We start from the raw sequence: 25,960 nt of genomic DNA, 5'->3' as shown, positions 1-25,960 counted from the left end.
TCATTAGCTGCTTATCGAAAAGTGTCCAAAATCTGAACCTGACATCTTCGCAAAAAGTGATGCTTGTAATGAATGTGAGCAGCATTTTAAAGCTTAAATTAAACTTAGATGTTGTAGTCACGATCGTGTTTTGAGCTAATTTTATGAATGAACAAACTCAAAACAATAGACAGAGAAGCCGTTTCTTGAAAATTTTTATTCAAAGTCCAAAAAGTTAATCCTTTAAAGTAATTCGGAAAACACTATCTGGATCGTGGATCCGTTCACACAATTGAAATCGGTAAGCACATGGCAAAATTCAACACAAAATCCACCTCAAATCAGGGCACATTTTGTAATTTTTCTTTAGCGCCGAAGAGAAAAATTCATAAAACGTCTATGAAACATTTAAAAATACATAAATTCCCTTTCAAAAACGTAACTGTCTTGGCCATAGAGTGCAAAATGTACCTGAAAATTCAGCAAAAACTCCGCTGACTTGGTTGCATTTCAAAACAGACCATGGGCTCCACCGTGAAGAAAACAAGGTTGAATCCCTCGAAGTACGATTTCTTGATGAAAAGCTTCCCTTTCTCCACAAAAAGAAAGCTGAGCATTCTTTTGAACTTTCTCTTTCCATTTTTTGTCATTTAACGGTGTATTTTTAACCTTGAAATGCAGAACTCTTGTCTTAAAACATCTGCATGGTGATCGCGCAGCAGCCATTTTGTTGAAAATGGATATCCGTCACTAAGGTTTCCAAATATGGTCAAAATGAATATTCACGAGCATTGAACACGAGTTACACGTTTCAACCCCTTATGAGTTTCTGCTGCAACCTAGTCAGATACTATCATACCGGTTCAGCCCAAAAAAGCATTTTTGACCTTGAAGGAAACACAACATAACGCGGATCAAGGATACACCTACGCTATTGGTTACTTTTGCAGCCAATGGCACGTTAGTATTTTCGATCCTAGCCACCAGTATTTAAACAGTCTGCTTCGCTCTCTGTACCTAAGACTTTACCATAGTAGCAACTGACGAGGAACGCTATAGTTCCGAAACTGCAGTCTTGCTTAAGAATTCATAGCAGTCGCACAGACGACTGTTAAGCAAAAACTTAAGTAAATACCTACGATGGAACAACAAGACATCGCGCTCTAGTTCAAAGACTCACTTATGTTAAGAAAAACTAAATGGACTGTGTGAGCCCTAAGAGAATTATCTTGACTGACGCTCGGCATATTTCTCCAAACTTGGTGTAGCTTTAGTTTTTAAGCTACAGTGTACAACTCAAATCTGAAGATCGCACTATCCTTGGAAATTCAAAATCCTGCAAACAACACTATACTATGGAGCTGGGCCCAGAGTCATGCTGACATGGCAGGAAATAATCACATTCACGGACAAAGAAAGTTGCATGCCTGCATGTATTTATTCAGATATGGTCATTTCGGAGAAAACCAAAAAAAATAAAATCTTTATTCAGCCGTAATAAACAGAGGTCAAAGGATAAAACACTTAACAACTGCATCTGAAATCAAATCCTGTCAGGGACACCTAGTACAGAAGCATAAACCACAGGAAATGATCACTTAGTATGCATGTAACAAACCTGCTTCATGACCTCTAAATATAAGACTTAGTGCGGCAAAAACAAGATTTACTCAGTCAAAGTTTAGAATGCTACACGTCTTGCACCGTGTAGTGCTAGTTACCTTCGCGCGAGAAAAAAAAGAAAGAGAACCACTGTTCAAGCAGACTCTCAAGGTCACGTTTCACATTATCACGAGCTCATGAGTCGTGTTTGGCCTGTCAACGCTTATTTCTTACTGTGATATTTTTAGACAGTGCTCCGTCATAATTCGTGGGAAGAAATCTCACTCGGGCTAAATTTTGTTTTAGGTGCTTTCCCTCACAAACATTGGGTTTGTGTAGTGCTTTTCCCTCGCTTCCTTTAAACTTTTTACACGCCTATATTTTGTGTTATTTAGAAGATTTTGTTACGCGTGCTTTGCCTTACAAACATTGGGTTTGAGAAGCGCTTTCCTCTCGCTTCGTATAAACTTGTTGCACGCCTGCGTTTTGTTTTATTCAGTAGATTTTGTTTAATATGCGTGATCCGCCTCACAAACAACGGGTTTGACAATAGCAAGTGGTAACGTTTGCACATGCGTCAAGCTTGCTGGGAAGAACTTGTTGACGGGAAATCGTACTGGCCGAAAGCTGTTCTGAAGCACTTTCAAGGGAGAGTTTTTTGCATACCCAATCAACAGCAGACGTGTCTTATAGATTGGATACTTTGGCTAAGCCATGTTAAGGTGTCATGTACGGGAGAACGACCATTTAGCTGGTAAATTTTCATCCATTTGGCTCCTCTGATGAAGCAGAGAAAGCGTTCACGAGGTCGTTTGCTGTGATATATTGATTTGCTGACATTCAAGCGGTCACGGATTTAATTCCTTATCGTGCATGACCTGCAGAGCTGCCTATCATTTAGGTAAGATATACCCCTTGATTTACTTTGTGAAATATGGGGCAGCATCATCGAATGTTATGTGTTAAAATTATAGCAGCCTGAATTCAACGTAATTTATGTGAACCCCGTATTTTTGTAGTATTTGACCCTGACCGTACAGCGAGATCCAGTTATATATCCCACACAAGCGACTAAACAGATTAAACTTCTCTTTCGGTCACTCCGTATTTTCACTTTTAATGGTTAATTCAAAGGGGGGAAGTTCGAGTATTTTGATACTATTTAGCGGCATGAAATCAACAAGCAAATTTCCTACTCTTACAAGTAAGGCCATAGTCGGATGTTTCCTTCCATTTTCGAAAATTTGCTTTTCTGGTTTACATTGGTGCTCTATGGCGATTACTTATTCTCAGAGGTTAAGAGATCGAGGCGGTGGATCGTGAAATATTATTTGCTAAAACTTCGTTAAAGATGGACAAATTTTTCTTGTCCTTTTCAACCTTGTTTTTAGATTTTTCGTTAACATGTAAAAGTATATCCCAACAAAACTTATTTGTAAGAGCATTGTTTCGGAACACTCTTTCATTCTTGAATGTTTGATTTTGCATCCAAGCGGGGGAACACTGATGAATTTGCGTTTTAATAATCATGCACTGTAAGCTCTCAGATTCACTGACAAGAACCCTCACCATTTGGAAGATGATTTTACTCTGATAATTATTCAATGATGATTTGTTTATACATACAAAATTGGCGCCTAAAAGAATTGTAATGTTATGCTTAAAATGTTTACATAATGTCTTGAAACATAACTGAAATCAATATAAAATATGAAAATACACATGTGTGCATTCTTTTCCCTGTCCTACTATAAAAGTGATTTAATAAGTGTGATTTAATGCATTTTCATATGTCCATTACAATATTACTCCCACTTTGAAACTAGCACAAGTTCAAGCGCAAAACAATTCTTGCCCTTGTTCACCTTTGCACTTGCTGGACTACCATTCCTGTTTGAAGTACAGACAACACTGGACATGAAATCCTTGTATTTGATTCCTTACATTGGCATCCACATAAGAATTACCTTCATCACATACAATGTATTTGTACGCTTACAAAAATCATAAATGTTATTATTCCTTTTCCATCCAAAAGATTTCTTTCCTTCTTGAATATAAATTCGTATCCATGACACTTTAGAAATCCTGAAATATCTAAACGGGGTATTGCTAGTTGTGGGCAACAACTAAATGCCATAGGGGTAACTTTTCACTCTACGCTAGAAATAGATCTTTTGATACTCTGGGTCTCATATATTCAGTGTTTGTGCACATGAATTTAGGAGCACTTGGCTTGCCAATGTCGGTTTGGCTGTGTATACACTGTAGTAGTGTATATAGTCATATATCATAGGCTGCACAAGTTGCAATTTATGTAAAATTGCCCCTGAAACAAGCTCAATGCTCCTGGTGTCGCAAGATGACAAGTTATGAAAAATTTCATTTGCCTTTTTCCTGTTGCAGGAGCTCCCTATGAGATGCTCAGCACTAAACCTTGTTGATTCAGGTGATAGTCATTGAGGACGACTGCATCGTCATATTTAAACCAGTCGCACTTTTCACTCAAACCATAGCAGAGCTGGTACAAAATGGCGACTATCCGTTTTTTATTTTACCCTATGCTGTCTGCAGAATGTGAAGGGTCTGTCACTCCATCCTGAACTGCACCAAACAGCCTTGGTGCCCCAGAACACACACAGACAAGCTTTAATTTTAATGAGTCATACATTGGCTCACTTGAAGTTGCCTGCGTGCAGACGTCTCCTATTTCCTTTGTTGCACGCGGAAAAGGGACGTCTGCGTAACGCCGTCGCTAATCGTGTTCCAGCATCCCGCTGGCAGGGTATTCTATTTCGCATAAATTGTGTAATAATATCCGGTTAGAAATAAGAGTTGACAGGCCAAACACAAAATCATAAGCCCGTGATAATGCGAAACGTGACCTTGAGAGTCTGCTTGAACAGAGGTTTTTCTTCTTTTCTCTCTTGCGCGAAGGTTACTAGCACCACACAGTGCATGTAGCATTCTCAACTTTGACTGAGTAAATCTCGTTTTTGCCGCACTAAGTCTTACATTTAGAGGTCATGAAGCAGGTTTGTTACATGCATACTGAGTAGTCAGTGTGATGTTTCATGCACAGTAAATTGTAAAGAAATAATTTCCTTGTACACGTTAAATTTTCCGTGGCCTCGCACAAGATTTCTTCAAACGGTCTGCCCACAATGGCACATGTTTTGATTTGTTTTGGCTGGAAACCCCGATTACATAAATCACCGCATACATTATCAGACCAGATTCGATAACAACCAATCAGCGTTATGTCAAACAATGCGCACTGTGTGTCAGCCTATCACAGCATGTTCCCAAGATCTTGGGAACCCAGCGGGACGCTGGAACACGATTAGCGACGGCGTTACGCAGACGTCCCTTTTCCGCGTGCAACAAAGGAAATAGGAGACGTCTGCACGCAGGCAACACTTGAAGCTACCATAAACTCAGACTTTATATGTATCAGGCTTTAAGATCCTTAAGTTCTCCTTATGTTGAAATTGAATGAAAAGGAAAAGTTAGAGCTAATTTTCTCCCATTTTCAATTTTTTAATCTTAGCCCAGATATGGACTAGTCAAGGGAGCTAGGCCTTATTAGTTATATCTTAAATAATTAACACATGTGCAGTAGAAAATAACAACAACAAAATTTATGAAAAGCAAAAATGAGTGCAAGCATGGAAGTATCAGAAGCAGAAAATTCACTTCAATGTCTCAGAGAGAAAATGCAGTTTTAGATATGACTATGATCTTTACTATTTTAAGTATTTTCACTGTTGTGGGCATATTATATTTTGCAATTTTCTAGTATGTAGAAGTGTGGGGAGTAAAGGGAAGGATTTTTCATGGTTAGGGTTACCTCAATAAAACACATCTGTAATATGAAACATCTTGTACCACACTCCTGTTTTGGCTCATCTAATTCTTTATTTTAGAAGTATAAGGGGCATCTTGGAGTCAAGAGCCTCCATATTACAAAATTCTGCCTACACCCCTGAATAAGGTAAGGCATCACATAGATTTAATGGATGTCATTTCTTGAGTTTGGGTCTTCAGTTTTATATCATCTAGTCAAAAAAGGAAACATACAATTTTATAGCCCTGGGTGGGATATCTTTGAAATTTTATCAGTCGCAGAATTAGGGCACTGCACCTGCTTTGGCCACTGGTGGTTAGGATGGGGTATCTCTGAAAAGTAATCACTGCACTAAGTTTGCACATCTCTGAAAAACAGGGCGTTCCTGAACCGTAACTGACGTGAAATCGTATTATTGCAAGGGGATTGTCGCAAGAACTGCAGTTATGACTATATAAACAGACTAGCATTTAAAATTTTTTTTCACAGCGTTTTATTCAAATCGTAAGCGTCGGACGTTTTGTACTCGGTCACAACTTACATGAAGAGATTTTTTCCCAGTTATCCAGTGTTTAATAGAGGAGTTTTGCAGCTGTTACACAGAACCCCATCGACGTGTCCGCGCGCAAGCCAAAACACGAAACAATAATCACTCATGGACCAACAAACCGCGCAAAATTGTGAATGATCTGCTACTTATTAGCCTTGAGACTAATCTCGCATATTACAAAGAAGACTTTGTCTTATCTGCACTCCACAAAGATAGAACAGATGACTAAGACGATGGTAATTTTTAAAAGAGGCGCCATTTTTCTTTGCTGCATTCGCTGCGATCCAATACCACCACAAACCTCTGTCCAGCGGCTCGCGCATACTCGCAACGTTACCACTTGCTGTTGGGTTTGAGTAGTGCTTTTCCCACGCTTCCTGTTAAATTTTTGCACGCTTGTGTTTTGTTTCATCATTTAGTGAATTTTGTTATGCGTGCTTTACCTCTCAAACATCTGTTTGTGTAGTGCTTTCCCTCGGTTCCCGTAGAACTTTTGGCGCGCTTCTGTTTTGTTTTATTCGGTAAATTTTGTCACCTGTGTTTTGCCTTACAAACCTCGGGTTTGTGCAGTGCTTTTCCCTCGCTTCCTGTAGACTTTTTGCACGCCTGTGTTTTGTTTTATTCAGTAGATTTTTGTTATGCGTACTTTCCCTCACAAACTTCGGGTTTGTGCAGTGCTTTTCCCTTACTTCCTGTAATTTGTTGGCAGGCTTGTTTTATTTTATTCGGCAAATTTTGTTACGCGTGCTTTGCCTCTCAAACAACTGTTTGTGCAGTATTTCTAAATTCCCTCGGCTCTGGTTAAATGTGTACGCACCCTTATTTTGTCCCCTGTACTATTTAGTGAAGTGTTTTGTTATGCGTGCCTTGCCTCGCGAACTCCAGTTTTTGTTCCTGGCCCCTTTGATTTGCACGCTTTACTTACTCGTTGTTATTTAGTTTTGGTAATATGCCTACCGAAGTTTCCCGCGCCTATTTTTCGTTTCTTCCTTCTCCAATGGTGGCCCTGAAAGGGTGTCTTCTGCCCTAGTCGGATTACTGACGCTCAGGCTGCTATCCCTTGGATAAGGTTATCTCGCTTATCCTCTGCGCCTTACGTTTGTCCTTTTTTCTTCAGTTTTTTTTCTTGTTACCACTCAAGGGTTGGAAGCCTTTGAATGGTTCGTTCATATCGTTCTTTTCGTATTCCCAGAATGGTCCCCTTGCCCAGCTGTTGGCTAGTGTTAGAAGTTTGGAGGACGCTATATTGCAACTGCAATACCGGCTCGCCTCGCAAAGATAGCTCAGTATGGCTTCCCGAGGGAACAACACTTTGACAAATACTTCGCGCTCGCTATGGCAGAGCAGCTTGCCACGGCAACAAAGTTGGCTGGGGATGAGAAAGCCCCGACTTACAACGCCATTGCGTGCACCCTTTGGGAGAAGCTTCCAGTTCCGAAGAAACAATTCAAAGCGTATATTGTTGCCCTGTTGGCTGACAAGGAGTACGCCAAAGTACTTGAGGCGGTCACCAAAGGTGACAAGTCATTTAAAACTTCAGCCTCCAGCTTCAGTGGGGTCACAGCCCAGCCTTTTCGTCGTTCATACTAGACGGCCAAGAGTTTTCTTTTACGCTTACGGCGCTCCTGGTCATATTGCTACAAGGTGCTATAAGAGGTTTGGTGGTCGCAGTTACCCGCAGTCTCGTCCTCGTCCACTTATGTCACCTCCTAGTGGCCCGAAATACATGGCGTTTTTCCCCTTTCATTGTTATTCAAAGGCGGACGCTGACATTTGTTTCTTTGTATCCTGTCTTTGCTTGTGTAGCAGTCTGTTCTCGTTATTTTTAATGGCCAAGCTTTGAATTAAAGTTTAAAGTATATTTTGTTACTTGAATGTTTCGACTCTTATTACTCCAGTCCGTTGTTTACCCGTTTGCTGAGGGCTGAACGCAGGTTTCCTTCAGTATTTCTTCTTATTTTAGGCTATTTGTTTTATAGTACTTTCATTTTCATAGTTGCGAGCCTTTCAGCTCACTTTGTTAGTCAACCTTAGGGGTGTCATACATCCTTTCTTGCGTTCAACCCTGAACTTATCTCTTCTTCCCCTTTAATTTTTAATTTCCAGCCTCCGCCCAAGCGTATTAGACTCTCTTAAGGTCGGTACACACTAGGCGACAAGTTGCAGCAACAAGTCGCCGTGACAGATCACTTGGTGTGTACAGGTTCGGCGACAAGTTGCAGCAACATGTTACGGCGACACATCGCAGCGACAAATCGCTTCGTGTCTACTGGGGAAATTTTGTGAAAATCTTTGTCTCTGCAACAGAATTTTGTCGCTGCAACAAGTCGCACGCCAAAATTCTGTTGCAGAGAAAAGGATTTTCACAAAATATCCCTAGTACACACGAAGAGATTTGTCGCTGCGACGCACATGTTGCTGCAGCTTGTCGCCTAGTCTGTACCGACCTTTACGCTGTTCCAGATCGTGGGAGCGTACGGATAAGTTTGATCCGTTGTCTGTCAAACATAACAGCATTTCCTGGGTTCATCACGATGGCAAGGCCCTAGAGCCTCGTCCTCACTCCCCTCAACCTTATAATACTCACTTGTTTACAATTTGGATCAACAGTGTTATTCGCGGCGATTTAGCAGCGGACGTTTCAATGCTTACCTTTCCAGACCCCGCTCATATTCTTGCCGGTCAGCTGCATCAGCATCTCCTAGCAAGGATCGACCCAGCCGGTTCCATCACTTACCCACTTTCGCAAACTGTTCTCGCTTGGCTAGAGAATAGAGTACAAGTGCAACGCTTTTTCAGGAATTTTAAAGGCAACTTCAAGGGCGGGCACTTTGACTCTTCCTCCCCTCGCAAGCGATATTCGCAATCATATTTCTTGTGTGCCTTTGGCCGAGTTTATTTGTGACACGATTTTACAGCGTCTTGCTACTGGAGTCATTTCTATTTGGGGCAAAGTGAGCGAGGTAGGTCCTCCTCATCTTGTCATGCCGCTTACAGTCGAACCTTCTAAGCCTAGACTTTCCAATGACAATAGATTTTTGAATTTATGGATGATTGACCAGCCGTTCAATCATGACCACCTCGTATCAAACTGTATTCATAAATAAAGCTGTTGTTTTTCTCATTCGTCTCGGTTGTTTTGCCTATAGGGTCTACCTCCGGTTGCGCGCAACTTTGTTCCCGCTGCCTGTTGCCCTGAGTGTCAATATCCAAATGATCAGGATTTCCGGTTTTGCCAGGTGTGCGGGTTTCAAAGGCCTGTCGTTTGCGCCGCCCAGCCTTTTTCAGCTTCACGCCCCGATATTTGCTCCACAGATAGTCGTCTCAATCAGTTTTACAGGGCATCGCTTTATCCTCCGCTTATGCTAAACAGAAAGCCTCAATGAAGAAAGAATTCCACGCTTTTCTCTGTTCTCTGCTGGGGAATAAAACTTTTCTTTCTAGCACGCTTTAAGATGTTTGTCGCTTCCTAGCATGGAATGACTCCCGGGGAAAGACGCAAGTCCATGTAACCTCTTGTCCTAACCTAGGGAAGCACAACGTTCATGACTGTGGTTGCCCTACTCGCCTATCTTTCGCTACCGTGGAATCCTATATTGGAAAGCTGCGAGCAATTTGTTTCAAAGATGTAGGAAGTGGCGGGGGGGGGGGGGGGGGTTGGATTGGCGACTGGAACACCGCTCTTGCTTTGGGGAAACCTACGGCTTCTGCTGAGGTTCAAAACTATCTTAAAGCTTTTTCGTCCGCGCAGTTACAGGCTTCAGTCACTCCTAAGCAAGCTACCCCGCCCTTCCCTTCTAAGCTCTTTCATCTGTCTACTCTTGATATCACCGATACCCAACTTATCGTTTATGCGAGAGACGCCGCCTTGTTTAAGGCGCTGTTTTTCAGCGGTAACGGAGCAAATGATCTTAGTCCAGTCAAGACTCAAGAGATTATGCGATTTCCTTACAACGACGTCTCCCGTTCAATCACGTCTGGGGAAAGTCCTCCAGGTACCGCTCCTCCAGTCTTTTTGCGATACGACGCCATACGGATTTGTCTCCATGTCCAGTGAATGCCATAGAAGTTTATGTCGCCATTTCCTCTGTGCTTGCTGTGGACCTGTCTACCGGTTATTTGTTCCGACCCCTCACCTCTGCCGGGAAGATCATTAATAAGCAGATTGCCGACTCTACCCGACAGTCCCGTCTGCGTGAGTATTTGCGAGGGGCTCAGATTTACGACGGGGAAACTCTGCACGGCTTTATGGCCGGGGTTGCTATCAGTCTAGCCCTTTCGGGTAGCCAACTGACAGATATGGAGCATATTGGTTGGTGTCACGCTCCCGCCGCGTCTCATTACTTAAAGGTTGCGCAGGTCCTTCGCCCCGGAGGTCCTTCCGAGTTGCTGTCTCGCAACGTCTCTTCGACCCACGTCCTTGTTGCGCCTTATTCTGATTTAAATAGTCTGACCAACTTTACAGTCACTTTCCCTGCGGGCCCTTCACCCTTGTTTAGGGTCTCTAGGAGATAATATGTTGATTTAGCCAGGGCTAAAAGCGAAGCTCCCATTAATAAATTTGTAATTTAAATCAAACAATAAACTTGTATTCCCTAAATCAGTTAACTTTACAGCACATTCATGCGACTTTTGAGGGAAAGGCTTAGTGATTTTAGAGAAAAGTAATTTGCAAACTGTCTAAGAGTGAACCAAATCTTACATCGAGTTGATAGCCTAAACGTGCACCCTTCGATCACATTTAAAAGCCATAATGGCTCTTGATCACAGTAGATTAGGCCTCGAAAACAAATTCTTGGAAAACAAATCAGGCCCATTTTTTGCGTTCGACAAGTTTGCTTTACAAAATCTTGCTAACAAATCTGAGGGCGTGTAAACCAACCTTTTATACTTTTTATACATCACATCTGCGGTGAAACACTACTATGAGGCGCTGTTTTTATCATAAAGACCTCGGACAGAATGCAGTATTTCACAATTTTGAAATAAAAATTGCACTTATTCAATATCCAGGACGATCGAAACACGCGTGGGCTTTTAGCGAAACCGCTAAAAAAAATTTCCAAAATCACCTATACGGCCAGCCGGTTGCGAGCTGTGGAGTGTTTGAATGAACATTAAAAGAGATACGCTTCATTATAATAAAGAATTTGTCATGTTTGTTTTTTTATTTAATGGTTTTATAACGATGGGTAATCTTCAAAAGCGTTTGATACTGGCGGCATTTTTAGTACTCCTGTAAGCGATGTTCATGAACGACTGAAAACAAACGGCAGAGTGATGAAAATTACAAGAGAGACTACTGGCAATCAATAAAAGAAATATAATTCGGCGAAACATATACAGAGACAACAATTTTCATTCACGAAGACAAGTATTAAAGTGTCTCTAAAAATCCTGATTCTTCAAGCGTAAAGCTTAAGTTTATGTTTTAAGCCGGCTTCCCGGTGTTTGCTTGTTTCAAAGATGACTGAACTCGAAGCAAGAAAATCGCTTAAAGCTTTCTTTTACAGCCAGAATTATAACTAAATATTCTTTGGAACATTTTCTTTCTATTTGCGGTGAGAAAATGTCTAAAGGCTTTTCAAAGTTCTGTAAGCTTATATCAAACCTGATATGTATGCTCGGTCAGATCATTGTCTCAAATCTTACAAACGTGCATAAACTAAATACCGCATAAACTACGCTCGACTTCATTAAATTAGATATAAAAAACAAACATCAAATACAATAATTTCTCAGACTCACCATTCCAGATGCAGCTCCTGAACGCCTCTCAAGTAAGGCCAGAATCGCTTCAGACTTTCCAACCCTCTTTATACGCATCAAGCAAGGTGGAAAACGAAAATGATGCCATCCGAAATCGGATTTCCGACTTTGACAAACGACGTATTTCTCAACCAAAAACCCAATAAACAAACTAGCCATGAATAACAGAGGACTTTTGATAGCAGCTGAATTTCATTTTGTACATCCAGTAGAAAAAGACAGTTAAAAACATTAGAAGTTGACACAAAACTCTCTCAGCTTCAGTTGTCAAAGTAAACAAGTTTCAAGATGCTGCATAAAATTTCCTCATGAGCTCACCTGTCAAATTTTGAGCAATCAGAACATAAAAATTGGACATAGAGTGTGACCAGCGCGTGACCATGGTGAGAAACGTCAAAAGCAACTGTCTTCCCTGCCTGTAATAGCTGGCTGAATTTTCGCGTCCGAGGTCCGTTTGAAGTCAAAATTTTAATTGCGTGGCACATAAACACAACATATTCCATATGAATTTAAAAAAAGCCTGCGATCATTTTAAAACTATTTACTTGTCAGCGGATAACTTCAAAAAATACTCGACCTCGATGGGTCGACACCTGAGCCCGCGATACTGTCAGGTGATACTGGTCAGCGGATACCCTGTTTTGACAGCTGTTAATTAATCACAACACTGATGGGCAATATGTGTGCAATATCCTGTGCTGCCAAACTAGCTAGAAAGTGTAAGACCGAATATTGGTTGCCCTGTGGTGCGGACGGACGGCGGTGTACGGTCACGTCATTACCAAATTTTCTGGGATGGGCAGATTTACTTAGCTATGGGGCTCTGCTATTAAACGTTTAACTTTTTGGCGCGGTCGCTTACCTCAATATCTTATTCAGCGAGCGTGAAAGGGACTGTCGCGAATAGTATGCTGTTCGATGGAAAAAAAAGAAATACAGTAAACTGATTACCTGACATTATTTACAGTGGTGCTGAGGTAGTTACTTTCATTAGCAAACACGCCCCTCATCTAGAAATTAACAGAATTAAGAAAATTAATGTATTGAAATTATAGTTCATGTAAACAGGCCCTTAGTTTAGCCTGTGTAGCAAGCATTTCAGCGGTATGTTGCATGCCGCGCAGAAATGCTCGCTACACAGGCTAAACTAAGGGCCGGTTTTTACATGGAACGAAAAGATGGTGCCAGTAGGGGGTCCGGGGCACCTTAAATCCCAGCGTTGATTTGCAGTTACTGCCATTGTACATGTTAAGATGAAACAATGTAGCGGCACCCACCTTAGCAGGGTCAAGTAAACATGATGTGAATAGTCCCTTCCTTCGCAGAATTCGCGCTCCCCTTTCTGGGCTTGCTTGTCCGTTATTTCAAATACAAAAGCAGTTTCCTCGGTCTGAGCCCTCTTCAAAAGTCCTGTACCGTTTCTAAACTGTCAGATTTGTTCGATGCTTTTCTTTCGCCGTTTGTTTGAATTGATATCTACTGAAATATTCGCCCGGGTTGTCCCATTTAGAATGGAGATGAGAAACCATTTTGGAAGGAAATTCGGTGCCTTTTACGCGCACATGGCCAGTGGTAATCTGAGAGCAATTAAACAATGGGTTTCCAATTTTACTGCGCTCACTCGTATTTAATATTTTTCACACCTTGAAGATAAATTTCGCATTTCCGCGCGGCCATATAATATCCTCTAGTTCCTTTTAACATAGCACAGTGAACAAGTCCCGTATTGCATCTGTCGGAAATAGTGTCCTGAATGGCGGGAGTATGTGAGGGAGAAAAATTCGATCAGAGTAGTAGGCCTTAAAAAGCCTCTTACCCTGACTAAATCCTACTAGCAAACCCATATTGACACCACAGTAAAAGTTGTAACTTTACCGTAACAGAAAGTTCCGTTGACAATGAAGATTTACTGTATCGTTCGTAAGAGCAGTCTCCAACTTCGATGACCATTGTAATGTTTATCTCTTTGCCTGCAATGACTGTTCAACAAAACATTTATATTTTGTTTACAGAAAATTAATTACATTTTTATCTAAAAATGTGGGAAAAAAACTTTTTATTAAGTGACGGTGTGTCTACAATAAGCTTACTGTCCGCCAATATATTGAACAACGATATTATCTGAACCATGAATTTAACTTCATTAAATGGGACTGACTATGATTTTAATTTTAAATTAGAGTTTAACACACGTACAACGGAAGTGTACATGAAGGCAGATATGTCCAGGATTGAACACTGTTGCAAAAATTTGTTAGCCAATTTTTTGACAAAATTGAACAAAAAATGATTTTGTGAGACACTTGCAAATATCGCAAAAAAAGCAAGAACAACAAATTTAACAAAATTCTACACTTATAAAGAGAGAGGTAAAGAAGGGCCTCGAGAACTCCACAAATTTCGCAAAAATCGCAAAAGTAACTAGAAATTTCCTTGTAATCTAAAACGACTGGGTAACAAATATCGCAAGAATAGCAAGAATAACTAAAAGAAGAAGGCCCTCGAGAAGTCCGTAAATTTCGCAAAAATCGCTGACTTCTATAGGGCCTTTTTTACCTTTTTCTTTAACTCTGAACTTTTGCTAACTTTATTATTCTTGCGATATTTATAAGGGTGTTTTCTTTGTTGCAATGAAATGTCCTGTTACTTTCGCGATTTTTGCAGACTTCTTTAGATTTCTGCAAGCAATTTCTAACATGTTTTTGCTAAAACTGCGAGAAAAATTCGCTAGAAAATTTTTGCTACAGCTTGCGATCCTTGAGTTTGTTACTCTTGCTATATTTGCTTTTCCTTCTAGACATTTCTGAAAGCAGTTTCCTCTAAATCTTTTTTGCCCAGTGTTCAATCCTGGACTTAAGTGGACGAAGGAAAATGAGGGAAAATGCATGGATATATTCTCAAGGTCGCCTCTTTTAGTTAAAAAAATATGAGGGTGTTTATCTTACAATTCTAGCATACGAGTAGGATTATTTCCACATAAACGTGAGAAAATTTCTGTGATACTGCCGCTTTAAAAAGTATAGTGCTCATTCCTGTTTCTAAAAACATTTAAGAACGAAAATAGTCGACACGAAAAGGTGTCTGACTGACACAGTCTAAAAGAACGATGTAGTTAAATTGAAGACGATTGTTAGAACTAAACACAAGAGGATACATTCCCCATTCTTATAGTACTTGAGGCAGCACATACGGTGTGTACTATTATGGTAACTCATTCTAGAATTATGATCACAATGTACTGCCAGTAGCCTAGCACCTCTTTAAGCCTTCTTATTTTCTTTGGACACCTATACGTCGGAGCTCTTTTGTTTGGGGGTTATTTTCCAATCTCAATTTTGCCCTTTCATTGTTTTCCCAACCAGCAAGTCCTGTGAGGCCTTGGTACACCGGCCGGTTCATGTGAAGGATAAACTCCTATCTTTATTCCTTTCCTGCATCGCAACTCCCCCGCTACTATAGTGTACGACAATGATCTCTCGCTACTTAATAGGAATTAAACAAAGGAAAATAAAGCCAAAATAACTCTCTACCTGTTCAATTTGAATATACAAAGTACGAAATATGAAATTTACTTGTCTTTATCTGATTTCTTTAGTTCCGTAAGTTCTAGGGCAAAACTTTATGCACGTTTACGCTAACTTTCAGCGTGTCATTACGGTAGCATTAGGGCAGCTTTAACCCATGCTTAATACATGGAGCTAACCAGTATTCATCTGTTGAGAGGCAACTTACCAACATTGGCATCTGCTGAATCACTGCCTTCACTATTTGTCGCTGTGCAAGTATAAACAGTGTCATTTAAGACCTCAGGAATAGTCAAGGTGCCAGTATTGCAGTCGTTATAGCATGGACTCCATGTAAATGTTGGTTCAGGAAACCCTTCAGCTTGACAGTGAAGAGCAAAACTTTGTTGCATAGCAACTCTGTACTCTTGTACAAAATTAACAATCTTGGAAGGAACTAAAATAATAACCACATAAACATCAATACCTGTTCATCTTCACCTTGAATATTTTCTACGTGTATCCCACCTTCCTCGAGAGACTTTATACCGACACGCGTGATATGATACGGTGCACGCGCAGTTTTTTTAGTAAGACTAGTCTCCACCACGGTGAAACGTCCGAGGCGCTTGTTTTGCTTTATTTTAAGTGCGATTTCATTCACCAGAGACATGAGTAAGAATCTCCAAAAGAATAAGTTAATTTAACTACCTGCACTTTCTCCAATAATTTAATGAGCTTATTATTTTCATCGAAAATTCTTCAAGCTCAAGTACATTTGTAAATCTCTGTCGACAAATAACTCATTCACAATAAGTAACGTAAATTTCAGTTTTCAAACACTTGGAACGTTTTAAGTAAACCTTCAAAAAGTTTAGCAAATTAGCAATAATATTAAACTTTGAACAAAGTAAGTGATAACTTGAGCTTCGAAGTGCTTTGCTTAGCTTTTACAGATTTCTCTCGTTTGACCGCAGTAGAACACTAGTCTTATACGATAATTATTTTGCTGTCCCATTGACTGGTGGTAATGCCACATTTCTTACATGTGTTATTAAGTGACAGTGTTCCTAAGACCGGTCTGATGACTTTCGGGTCGGAAAAAGTTTGTCTTTATATTCTGCGGACAAAAAGTATTTGGTATACGTGTAATAAAGCCGGGCGAGTTTGTTCGATTTCTTACTTTTCTTTTTTGCTACAAGCCAAAACGACTTTTCCCATCCTAGGGCAGAATTTTGACCGATTCATAGGTCGAAAATAGCGACTTTTCATAGAGTACCGGCTGAAAAGAAATAACACCACGGCATGCACGTACCTTTGAACTACTGAACATCCACATATCATAATTGTTCGATAAAGAATAAATCAACTAGGAGCACTCGAAGACACCCTACCAAGCCGCCGGTAAATGAATTGCGAAAATAGGCTAAAATAAAATGTAAAAATCTCAAAAGTAGCAAATAAACTAGGCATAAAATACCTTTTCCAGGAAAGATCTAACCTTGATCATTCAGATTCAAAACACAAACCTGCGGAAATCTTTCTGTGAAGAAGGCAAGAGACGGCTTTTAAAACTCAATTGCCGTGATGTTTACAACAAAAATTCAAAGGTCACGCTTGAAGTAAACCTAATTCGATTGTAAAAATTGCAAAAAAAAAAGGGGGGGGGGGGGGGTATTCGCAGCTATTCACAAGTGGGTTTTAATAATTTTAATACCTTACCTATCATAGAACATCATTCACCTTTATTGATACTAGTAAAAACAATTATTTTGGTGTTTTTACGTCCTTCATTTAAGTTGGAGTTTATACCCAGTTTTCATTTCGCTGGCACCACTTAATTGGGCCGTTTATAGGAAAGAAAATAATCCGCGGCTTTCTCTGGCTGCGGGCAACATAAGACGCGAAAGGAACCTGATTTATACGAGTACGGCTTACAAGAGACACGAACTCTCGTATAAATGGTTCACGACTTAGTTCGTGGCAAGACATGTCGAATGATGACGTAGTTTGTTTTGATACCTCGCGCAATTTGCAACAATGGATCGAGCGAGCAAAAATGCGAAAAGTCTTTTGCGTTTCAAATTAACAGTTCAGTCAGGTGTTGGGATGTTGAGATACTTGTGCGGCGAGAACCTGGACGAAACGTTCGTCAGCAATCAGTCGAGTGGTTTGATCGAGATGTTCCTGCGATGGACGAAATTTTCCCACCACTGCAGCGCGCGTCTCTGGGCAATAAAGGTCTGGGGTATAATTGAAAACAGAGAATGCTCAGCAATCGTTCACGGCTTTAGCAAGCCCATACCCGCCAACTTTTTTTAATTCATAGGCGTGACATTTTTATCCTGAGAGTGTCAGGAGTTTTCGTAGGGTTCCGATAATATCTGAAGATCTCCGAAGACGTTCTGAAGACTTCCAAAGACGTTCCGAAGATACTCCAAAGAGTTCCGTCTAACACGTCGTCTCCAGTGAGTTTCCCTACTAAAATAAGAGAATTCGGAGAAAGTCGATCATTCACATGATGAGTGACATGGACTTTTCTTTTCTCAAATTGGTTCCAGTTTCTTTGAATAGTTAATACATTTTTCAAAACGAGACAGTTCATGTTGTAATAGCTCCAACATTTTTACCAGGCGTGAGTAGGTGTTAGATCGAAGTTTTCGATGCCAGCAAGCGTGACACTTGGCAGGTATATAAGCCGCGGACAACGTTTGAGTGCGTTTGTACGAACCAAGGGGAAAATGCTTTGATCTTCAACAAAACTAATTCTATAAGGACATGTATTACAAAGCATTTCTTCAACCTCTCAGTATTAACACATGGGACCTCGTAAGGATGCGACCTACTGCGTACATTAAGTGGGAGGGAGAAGATCCTGCAGGGGGTGCGAGGGAGTACCCATAATACTTTTCCAGAGCCTGAAATCGGTGTCTTTAGTAACCTACATGGTACCTTTAAGCTGAAAGGTCTCTTTGTCGCTTCTAGTTAGCTTAATAAAGGCAATTTGCCAAGTTTTGCATTCGAATACTACACTAAAACTCTACATGAACTTCCGCGTGCAAAACTCGACAAAATGCTACAAAATGTAAAACCTGCCAGGACCAACAAGGTAACCTTCAGCAGTGTTCTCCTTATCAGGCGGTAACCGGTAAAATTTACCGCCTGAAGCAACACTTCTTACCGCCTGCAACCGCTTAAAGGCTTTTTTAAAAATTAAATATATTTTTTTAAAAAAACATGCAAGTTGTGATCTGATCCGATCCGATCCTCACAAGAAAAAGAATAAATATATGGAAAAGTATAGCTACCTAAGTACAAAACGTATAGCCCAAAAATAATGCATGTGCAAGAACTTCTTTTTGCGTCCGCAAGCTGACAGCTTCGTGCGGCTTTTTGTAGGGCGCTTGCCTTGAATCCAGCAAGACGCAAGAACTTCTTCAGTCGTTTTTACTTTCATAGATATATTTCACTGAAAATTTTGCAGACAAAATTATTCAACAGGTCAGATCAAGGTCAAGCGAGGCGTTACGCTAAGCGTTTGAATCGTTTACATTATCGTTTGGCGATTTTTTCGTTTGCATCGTTTCTATCCTTTTCTGGTGATTTCTGTCGTTTCTGACAGTTCGTTTGTTTCGCTTCTTTCAGTAGCTGTTTGAAGGAGTTTCACAAACGACCATCGGGTCATTTTGCGAGATCGCCGCAAACACGTGAAAATTTATTCTGACAATAACATAGCTGTGGCACTTTCCATGTTTGTCAGCGGATCACTAATCTATACTTTAGGCACATAGTTTTAAACATTCAAAACCCTAAAACTGTTTCGTTCTTGCTGGTTTACAATGACAGGGATGTATAGATAACACGTGTAAACAAAAAAGATAAACTAAAAATACGTTCATGTTTTTTTAAAATGCACACTGCAGCTCGTTTTGCAAAATAAGGATCGATGAATTTTGAAACAGTATATATAAAATTATCTTGTGCAAAGGTAACCTTTTAAGCGAGGAAATGTGCACAATTTCGATAAAAAAGCAGCACTTCAAAAAAATAACGATCATAGTGTGTTTCGCAAAAGAGCCGTGTAATTTAAGACCACAACTGTGTGAAATTAAAGCGCTCCTCGAAAAAAAAAACAAACTAAAGTAAAGTAAGGAATGTTTCACGAAAGGCTCTTTCAAATTACTGCAATAAAGTGATAAATAATCGTCATGTTTTCTTTGGAATCGTGATATCCATTGTGGCAGAAATTCAACGCCTTTGGTTTGTTTTGCCGAGAGTATGGTATTGTACTATGAAATGATCCAAATGATCGAAATGTTCGAAACTACAGATCGTTTTGTTAAACAATCGCCTCACACGCTTTATCTAACTTTGGAAAAGCTGAACGATTGAAGTGTTCACTTTGCAGAAAAAGCAGAGAAAGCTGTTCGCTTTCTCAGGGAACTTTTTACGTGTGTCCTTTCATGATTACCTTTTGCTGCCACAGAGTGAATTAGTATCAAAGCTACAAAATGATGTTGCAACAAAAAGTTGACAAATACCACAAACTTCTTTCAGGTTAACACTTGTAAAGAATTTCATGCGCCTTCTTGAGGCTTGCGGTAGTTTTCTAGCTTCTTGCGGTGAAGATTTTTGACTTCTTTCGTTTCAAAGTTCTTGCGGGTAAAACACAAAGGGTCCGCAAAAATACGGCACTTTCGCTTCTTGCGGTGGCTTGCATGTTCTTGCGGCGCAGCAACTTCTTATGCCACTTTTAGCACGTGCATTACTTTTGGACTGTACTGTATATACAGCTTTCCTTTTTAAGGACATGCATTTTGGAAAGAGGACATTAAAGACATAGTAAAATTATTGGAATCGAACGTTTTAATTTGTTGTCTAAAGATAACACGACAGCAGATTTGCGTAAAATAGGTCTTAAAATATGGGAATAAAAAAATTTCCCAAGGAGGGCGGGGTCCATGTCCTTCCCTCCACTCCCCCACCCCCCCTCCCCCCCCCCCCCCGAGAAAAGTGTATATCTTTTGGCCTTACCGTCCATGAATGGTCCCTTACCTGCTGAGCTAAAATTTGGGGAGAACCCTGCCTTCAGCTAATGGTACATGTGCTTTGTTTTATAACATGTTGATTTTCAGGATTTGTCTACATTTCGTCCCTTAATCCAACTTTAGTATGAACTACAACTATAGCACCAGCTTATAAGAGTGCAGCTGGAAACTTCAGCAGAAAATTAATCAGGACAAATAAATAGACAATGATAAGGTACGAATAAATTGTATTTATTTCATTTTGGGACTATACAGTATTAGATATACTGTAGTTGACTCATTCCAATCCTCTTTTGTCAATCCGTGAACCGTGACATTTTTGTTTGAATTGTGAAGTTCGTTTTGGGCTGTGCCACCCATGGACCAGTGTATTTGTCTAAAGGGGAGAGGGTAGACAGGCCGTGCATTCAGGGACATACTAATGGTTTATACGCCCAACCCTGAATTAAATTGTTTTAATAAAAAAAATGTTTTTCTATGTTAGGTACAACGTACAGGTAAGTGCATACTTACATAAAACATTCACTGTGATAGTATGGTTTACAGGACTACCCACTCCATTATTAGCTATACAGCTGTAATTTCCAGCATCAGTTTGGTTGATGCTTACAATATTCCATGTAGTCCCTGTGTGAAGCACTTCACTCTCACTACCATTCTTAAACACTCTGATCCAAGTGATGTTAGGTGCTGGTTCACCAGATGCTCCACAGTACAGGTTCAAGTTTGATCTCTCTTTGACAAACTGTTCCCCACTCACATTATTGAAGAATCTAGGTGGAACTATAGGAAAACCAAGAATTATTCAAGGTGAGATGTACATGTACAAAGAAACAGTTTTCTGCAAAAAGGGCATGATTTTTTTTCACTGCCAGCAAAAAAAAAATCTGGGAATTTCTTGTGTTTTGATTTTAAAAAAAGAGCCTAATATATCACAAATTATGTTAAAGTTACGATTCACTGGTAATAGAACTTAGTGTCATCTAATTCGGTCTGTAATCATACTCGTGATTAAACAAATCGGACGACCATGGTCTTTGTTCATCACACGTTAGGTTACAGACCGAATTGGACTCCACTCAGTCCTGTTACCATTACTAATTATGTTTTGATAACCAATATCAGAAGTAACAGCGTGGCAGTTTTTTTGCTTAATGAGAGCAGTATAGTGGTTGTGAATTGGTGCTTCATGGAAATATTACACTGTACTTCAAGAGAAGCAATTTTGAATTTACAAAGGAAACACTGTGTGGATTTGCCAGGTTTCTAAGAGCTACTGCAATGCATAATAGGCCATTTTACAGTTATGGATGGAAGCGAGGCTGGAGTTGACCTTGTTTTGATACAAGCCTTCCTGCTTTATTATGTAAATCAAGTTATTCTTATGCTAACGAGTATATTTCAAGGACAATTTCCACAACAAAGCAAAGCAAAGGCTCGGGTACAAAGTCCAGAACTGTAAAATGGTTTATTAAAAGCACAGGTATCTTTAGATTAAGATTACATTTTGTCACAAACGTGCAAAATTTTGCTGATTGCATTTACCTGAAGCAGCGAAGACTTCACTCAAAAAACTGGGCAGGTAATCTACAATTTCCACTCACCCAATGGGCTTTTACACTTAATTGCATTGGCAAGTGCATGGGTGAGTGCTCAAACTCTGAGGGTGGGGAAAGTATCACTGATTTCTCAGTCTCTGCCAATTCTTTTTAAAAGTTCAGTGAGTCCTTTGTCCTTAATACGCAGTGCTTCTAGAATACAATGCAATGTGAATAGGGTCCACTTCATTTTTGTGGCCATGAAAAAAAATAATAAATGCTGGCAGGTTCCTACCTTAAACCTCTGTTATATATTATGGCCTAGGACCCTTACATGTAAGTACAAATGGAGGCCTTTAACTTTCAACAGTATGATATTCAACAAATAATAAAGAGGAGGACGGCAAAATGCTTGTGTTTGACAAATGTGACAGGGCTGTTCTTGCATGTTTTGTCATGATCTTCACTAAATTAATGTTTTCCAGTCTTTTACAAAAAAATATCTGTTTAAAGGACGGTGAAGTTTGGAAGAAAGGTTTGCCATCTCCTTTTCTTTCCTGTCCTATTGCATAAGCTCATGAATAACAATAATAATAATAATAATAACAATAATCGGATCGGCACATATCCTCAGAAAAGTGCTGGAAGTCTGAGGTCTCGGGATGAGACTTGACTGGATATTTCTCCCCAGGGAAAATCCCTGTGCTAAATTTTACATAATAATAATAATAATAATGATAACAATGATAATAATAACAATAACCTTACCTAAAACAACCACTTGAATGTTACTTCTCCATACATTTCCGGGAACACTCAACTGACAGCTGAATACTCCTTTATCAGAAGTAGTTACTTTGTACATAACCACGGTGATGTGTCCAGTGGCCCAGGTTATGTTGAATCTAGAGGTGAAGTCCTTGCTTACAGTAACTTCTTCAGTTGATGGCAATATATTGGCCACCACAGTATCATCTAATCTTAAAGTCACAAATTGAACTGTCTGGGTTGCACTAAACCTCCAGTTCAGCTGCTCATTGATAGACCCTTCATAAAACTGTGTTCTGCTTGTATGTACTTCCTGACTGTCTGAAATTGTTGTAACTGGAGGAGGCTCATACCAAGTGATACTCTGTGCATCTGAGTTAAAATTTGAACACCATATTAATATGAAAAAATAAGAATTAAAAATAGATGCTTTCTGAGCTGTAGCCATGGCAAGCAGAAAAAATGTTGATAAGTCAAATTGCCTAAAAAAAACACCAATTTGGTAACCTTCATTCACGATGCAGTTGTAATATGCCAAGCCAAAGTCTTTTATTAATTATTCTTGTTCTTCTTAAAGTTGTGCCGCACATGTGTGATGTTTTGATTAATAATAAAATAACTAAGAAAGTATGCACACCAAGAGGTGCATGAATTCACATGAAAGTAGTACATGTATATTAGACAGGTAAACACAGTTGTGACATCACAATCTTTTGAAAACACTTCTGAGCTAGCAAGAGTTTCCCTTTCAATCAGCTCCTGCAACAAAGAGTTTTTTTATGAAAGCCATAACAAACTTTTCTCCCATGCTTGCATAACCTGATATTATTAAAAACTATAATGTTAAACAGTTTCAGAGTTTGCACTTGTCTTGAATTCTCCCAACACTCTCCCGTATGCAGTTGTAATATGCCAAGCCAAAGCCTTTTATTAATTATTCTTGTTCTTCTTAAAGTTGTGCCGCACATGTGTGATGTTTTGATTAATAATAAAATAACTAAGAAAGTATGCACACCAAGAGGTGCATGAATTCACATGAAAGTAGTACATGTATATTAGACAGGTAAACACAGTTGTGACATCACAATCTTTTGAAAACACTTCTGAGCTAGCAAGAGTTTCCCTTTCAATCAGCTCCTGCAACAAAGAGTTTTTTTATGAAAGCCATAACAAACTTTTCTCCCATGCTTGCATAACCTGATATTATTAAAAACTATAATGTTAAACAGTTTCAGAGTTTGCATATACAGCTGCACACCTGTATATACATGTATAACTGTCTTGAATTCTCCCAACACTCTCCCGTATAATATCAGACTATGCAAGCAATTGAACTCTCAGATGACTAAATGTAATTGATCATCAGACATGAGTTAACACAAAGTGGATAAGGCAATGCACTGGTGGGTGATTCTTGCCTGCCTTGTCTCCTTCTTTAGTTCTATAACTGCCAGTCAAATATTCATCTTGCCTAATAATGCTTTAAACAGGTTGCGACAGCAAAAAAACTGTAGCTGCCCTGCTATTCATTTGTATTATTATCACCGGGGCCAAGTGAGGGGACTGCTGGACCTGGATTCAACCGCAAAGTTGTGTGTGTATGTGGAGTGGGGGATTCAGTGTTCAATATAGGCGCATTTTGCGTCATTGACACAGAATATTTTAATCTGATTCAAAATAAAATTGTCGTGGAGTCAAACTGATGCAAAGAAAAATTACCTCGTATAAGAACTTCCAATGTAGCAGGCTGACAATAAAAGTAAACCGGTCAGTGTAAAACGCAGACTGCGGACTGCGGACCGCGGACTGCAGACTGCGGACCAGGGGTAAAATGCAGACTGCAGACTGAGAGTAAAACGCAGGCTGGGTGTAAAATGCAGGATAAAAACTTTAGACATTTTTAAACATTTGTGCTCCTTCTTCTCCAAATTGGTGAAATAGCCAGCCGGTATCAGTTACACACTTCGCTTCCTAGTCGAAGTGCATTGCACATTCGCCAGAAGTTTCAATGAAAATCCAAACAGCTTAAGTCTGCGTACCTTGATTTGCAATACTTTCATAGAAGGTCATCCAAATTTCCTGCAGAATATTTTTCTTTGTTGTTGGAATGATTTACTCCTTTTTTATCGCCATAATTCTTCCTGTACAGTATTTTGGGTCAGCAGCTTTCATTTAAGCGTAAACATCGTGGTGTTGTACCAGTTCACGGTTCCTGGTCACGTATATCGAAAACTTCGCATCTAAAGTTGAAGCGTGAAGTCTCGCGAACGAAAAAAAGGTTCAAGATTGCGATTATGTTTTCGGGTCATCGACGACGTTCCAGAGAAGAAAGGAATGGATTTGTGCAAGCAGATGTCGTCAAGTAAGTGTTCATTTACATGTATTGGGGTGCTTTTTTTGTCCTTAAGCCCTTCAACGACTACAGTTTATGCTCGGTCTCCATTTTACCCCAGTCTGCGTTTTACTCTTAGTCTGCAGTCTGCATTTTACACTCAGTCTGCATTTTACCCCTGGTCCGCAGTCTGCGTTTTACACTGACCGAAAAGTAAACTTTAAAAAAAACTTACTAGCCTGAAATGAATGCCCGAAATGACTATCATTTCAGGCTTCGTGCTTACGAGTAGTTTTCTGACAGGCATTCCTCGCAATTCTGAAAAAAACAGGGGCATGAGTTCCCTACGATCAATTCATGCTTTGTTTGTCAACTTTGTTCTTTTGTTTTCGATAATGGCAGTCTCGGGCGGGGTACTTCATTACAAGAGGCTAATGAAGTGTTCTTCATTGAATCTAAAAAATGGGTTAATTCATAAAAATAGAGAGAGACTTAGTTGGGATGGCGAAAATTACATATTTGCCCAAAAGTGACTAAGATGGGGTCTATAATAGGCCGCAAAAATTAACCCAAAAGCCAATTCATACAGCTGTACCACCTGCAGTACCAGCCTCCATGTTGATGTTATCAGTATTTGACTGTTTAGACCCTGTTTACCGCAATAAAGGAGTCAAAACTGTGAAAAGCATATTTACAGGGTTCTCATAAAGCGCTAGCAGCTGGCTAAAAAACTGGCTACTTCGAGTTTTGAGCCCCCTACTTTTCGGGGAACTAGAGAAAGGTGTGAAAGTGAAAGCCACAAATCACCGCCTACTTTTACATCCTACCCATCTACTTCAAAACTTAATGAGAACCCTGTATTTAACTATAATTTACTGGTGATACTTTTGATGATGTCTCTTGTTAAAAGTTTCAATATTATAACTATTTTTAAAATGAGCCAATTTAAAATGCCATGTGGGACATATGACCCACTTTGACTAATTTCTAAATTGAACACTGGCAACCCTCCAAGTTAAATTTT

The 25,960-nt window shown here is 39.8% G+C and overlaps 2 protein-coding genes across 2 annotated transcripts in view; both read right to left on the bottom strand.

Annotated features, from left to right (window-relative positions):
* Positions 1–15,707, bottom strand: part of LOC140950288 (fibroblast growth factor receptor 1-like) — a 53,953-nt gene extending 38,246 nt beyond the window's left edge. The window contains exons 1-3 of the mRNA XM_073399508.1: positions 15,480–15,707; positions 13,623–13,726; positions 12,699–12,757 (exon numbers count right to left, since the gene is read on the bottom strand). Of these exons, the coding sequence (XP_073255609.1) occupies positions 12,699–12,757; positions 13,623–13,726; positions 15,480–15,663 (347 nt within the window). The 5' untranslated portion in view covers positions 15,664–15,707. The remainder of the gene's footprint in view (positions 1–12,698; positions 12,758–13,622; positions 13,727–15,479) is intronic.
* A 5,066-nt stretch (positions 15,708–20,773) lies between these two features.
* LOC140949629 (lachesin-like) lies at positions 20,774–25,553 on the bottom strand. Its single transcript, XM_073398784.1, has 3 exons — positions 25,532–25,553; positions 22,605–22,976; positions 20,774–21,081 (listed from the first exon to the last, which is right to left on the bottom strand). Exons 1-3 carry the CDS (start codon positions 25,551–25,553, stop codon positions 20,774–20,776), a joined length of 702 nt encoding a protein of 233 aa, XP_073254885.1.
* Between the last annotated feature and the right edge of the window lie 407 nt (positions 25,554–25,960).

The sequence above is a fragment of the Porites lutea genome, chromosome 10, assembly GCF_958299795.1.
Source record: "Porites lutea chromosome 10, jaPorLute2.1, whole genome shotgun sequence".
NCBI classification, from domain to species: Eukaryota; Metazoa; Cnidaria; class Anthozoa; order Scleractinia; family Poritidae; genus Porites; species Porites lutea.
Note: the sequence above shows the minus strand (reverse complement) of the source record. Positions and strands in the feature narration are given on the sequence as shown.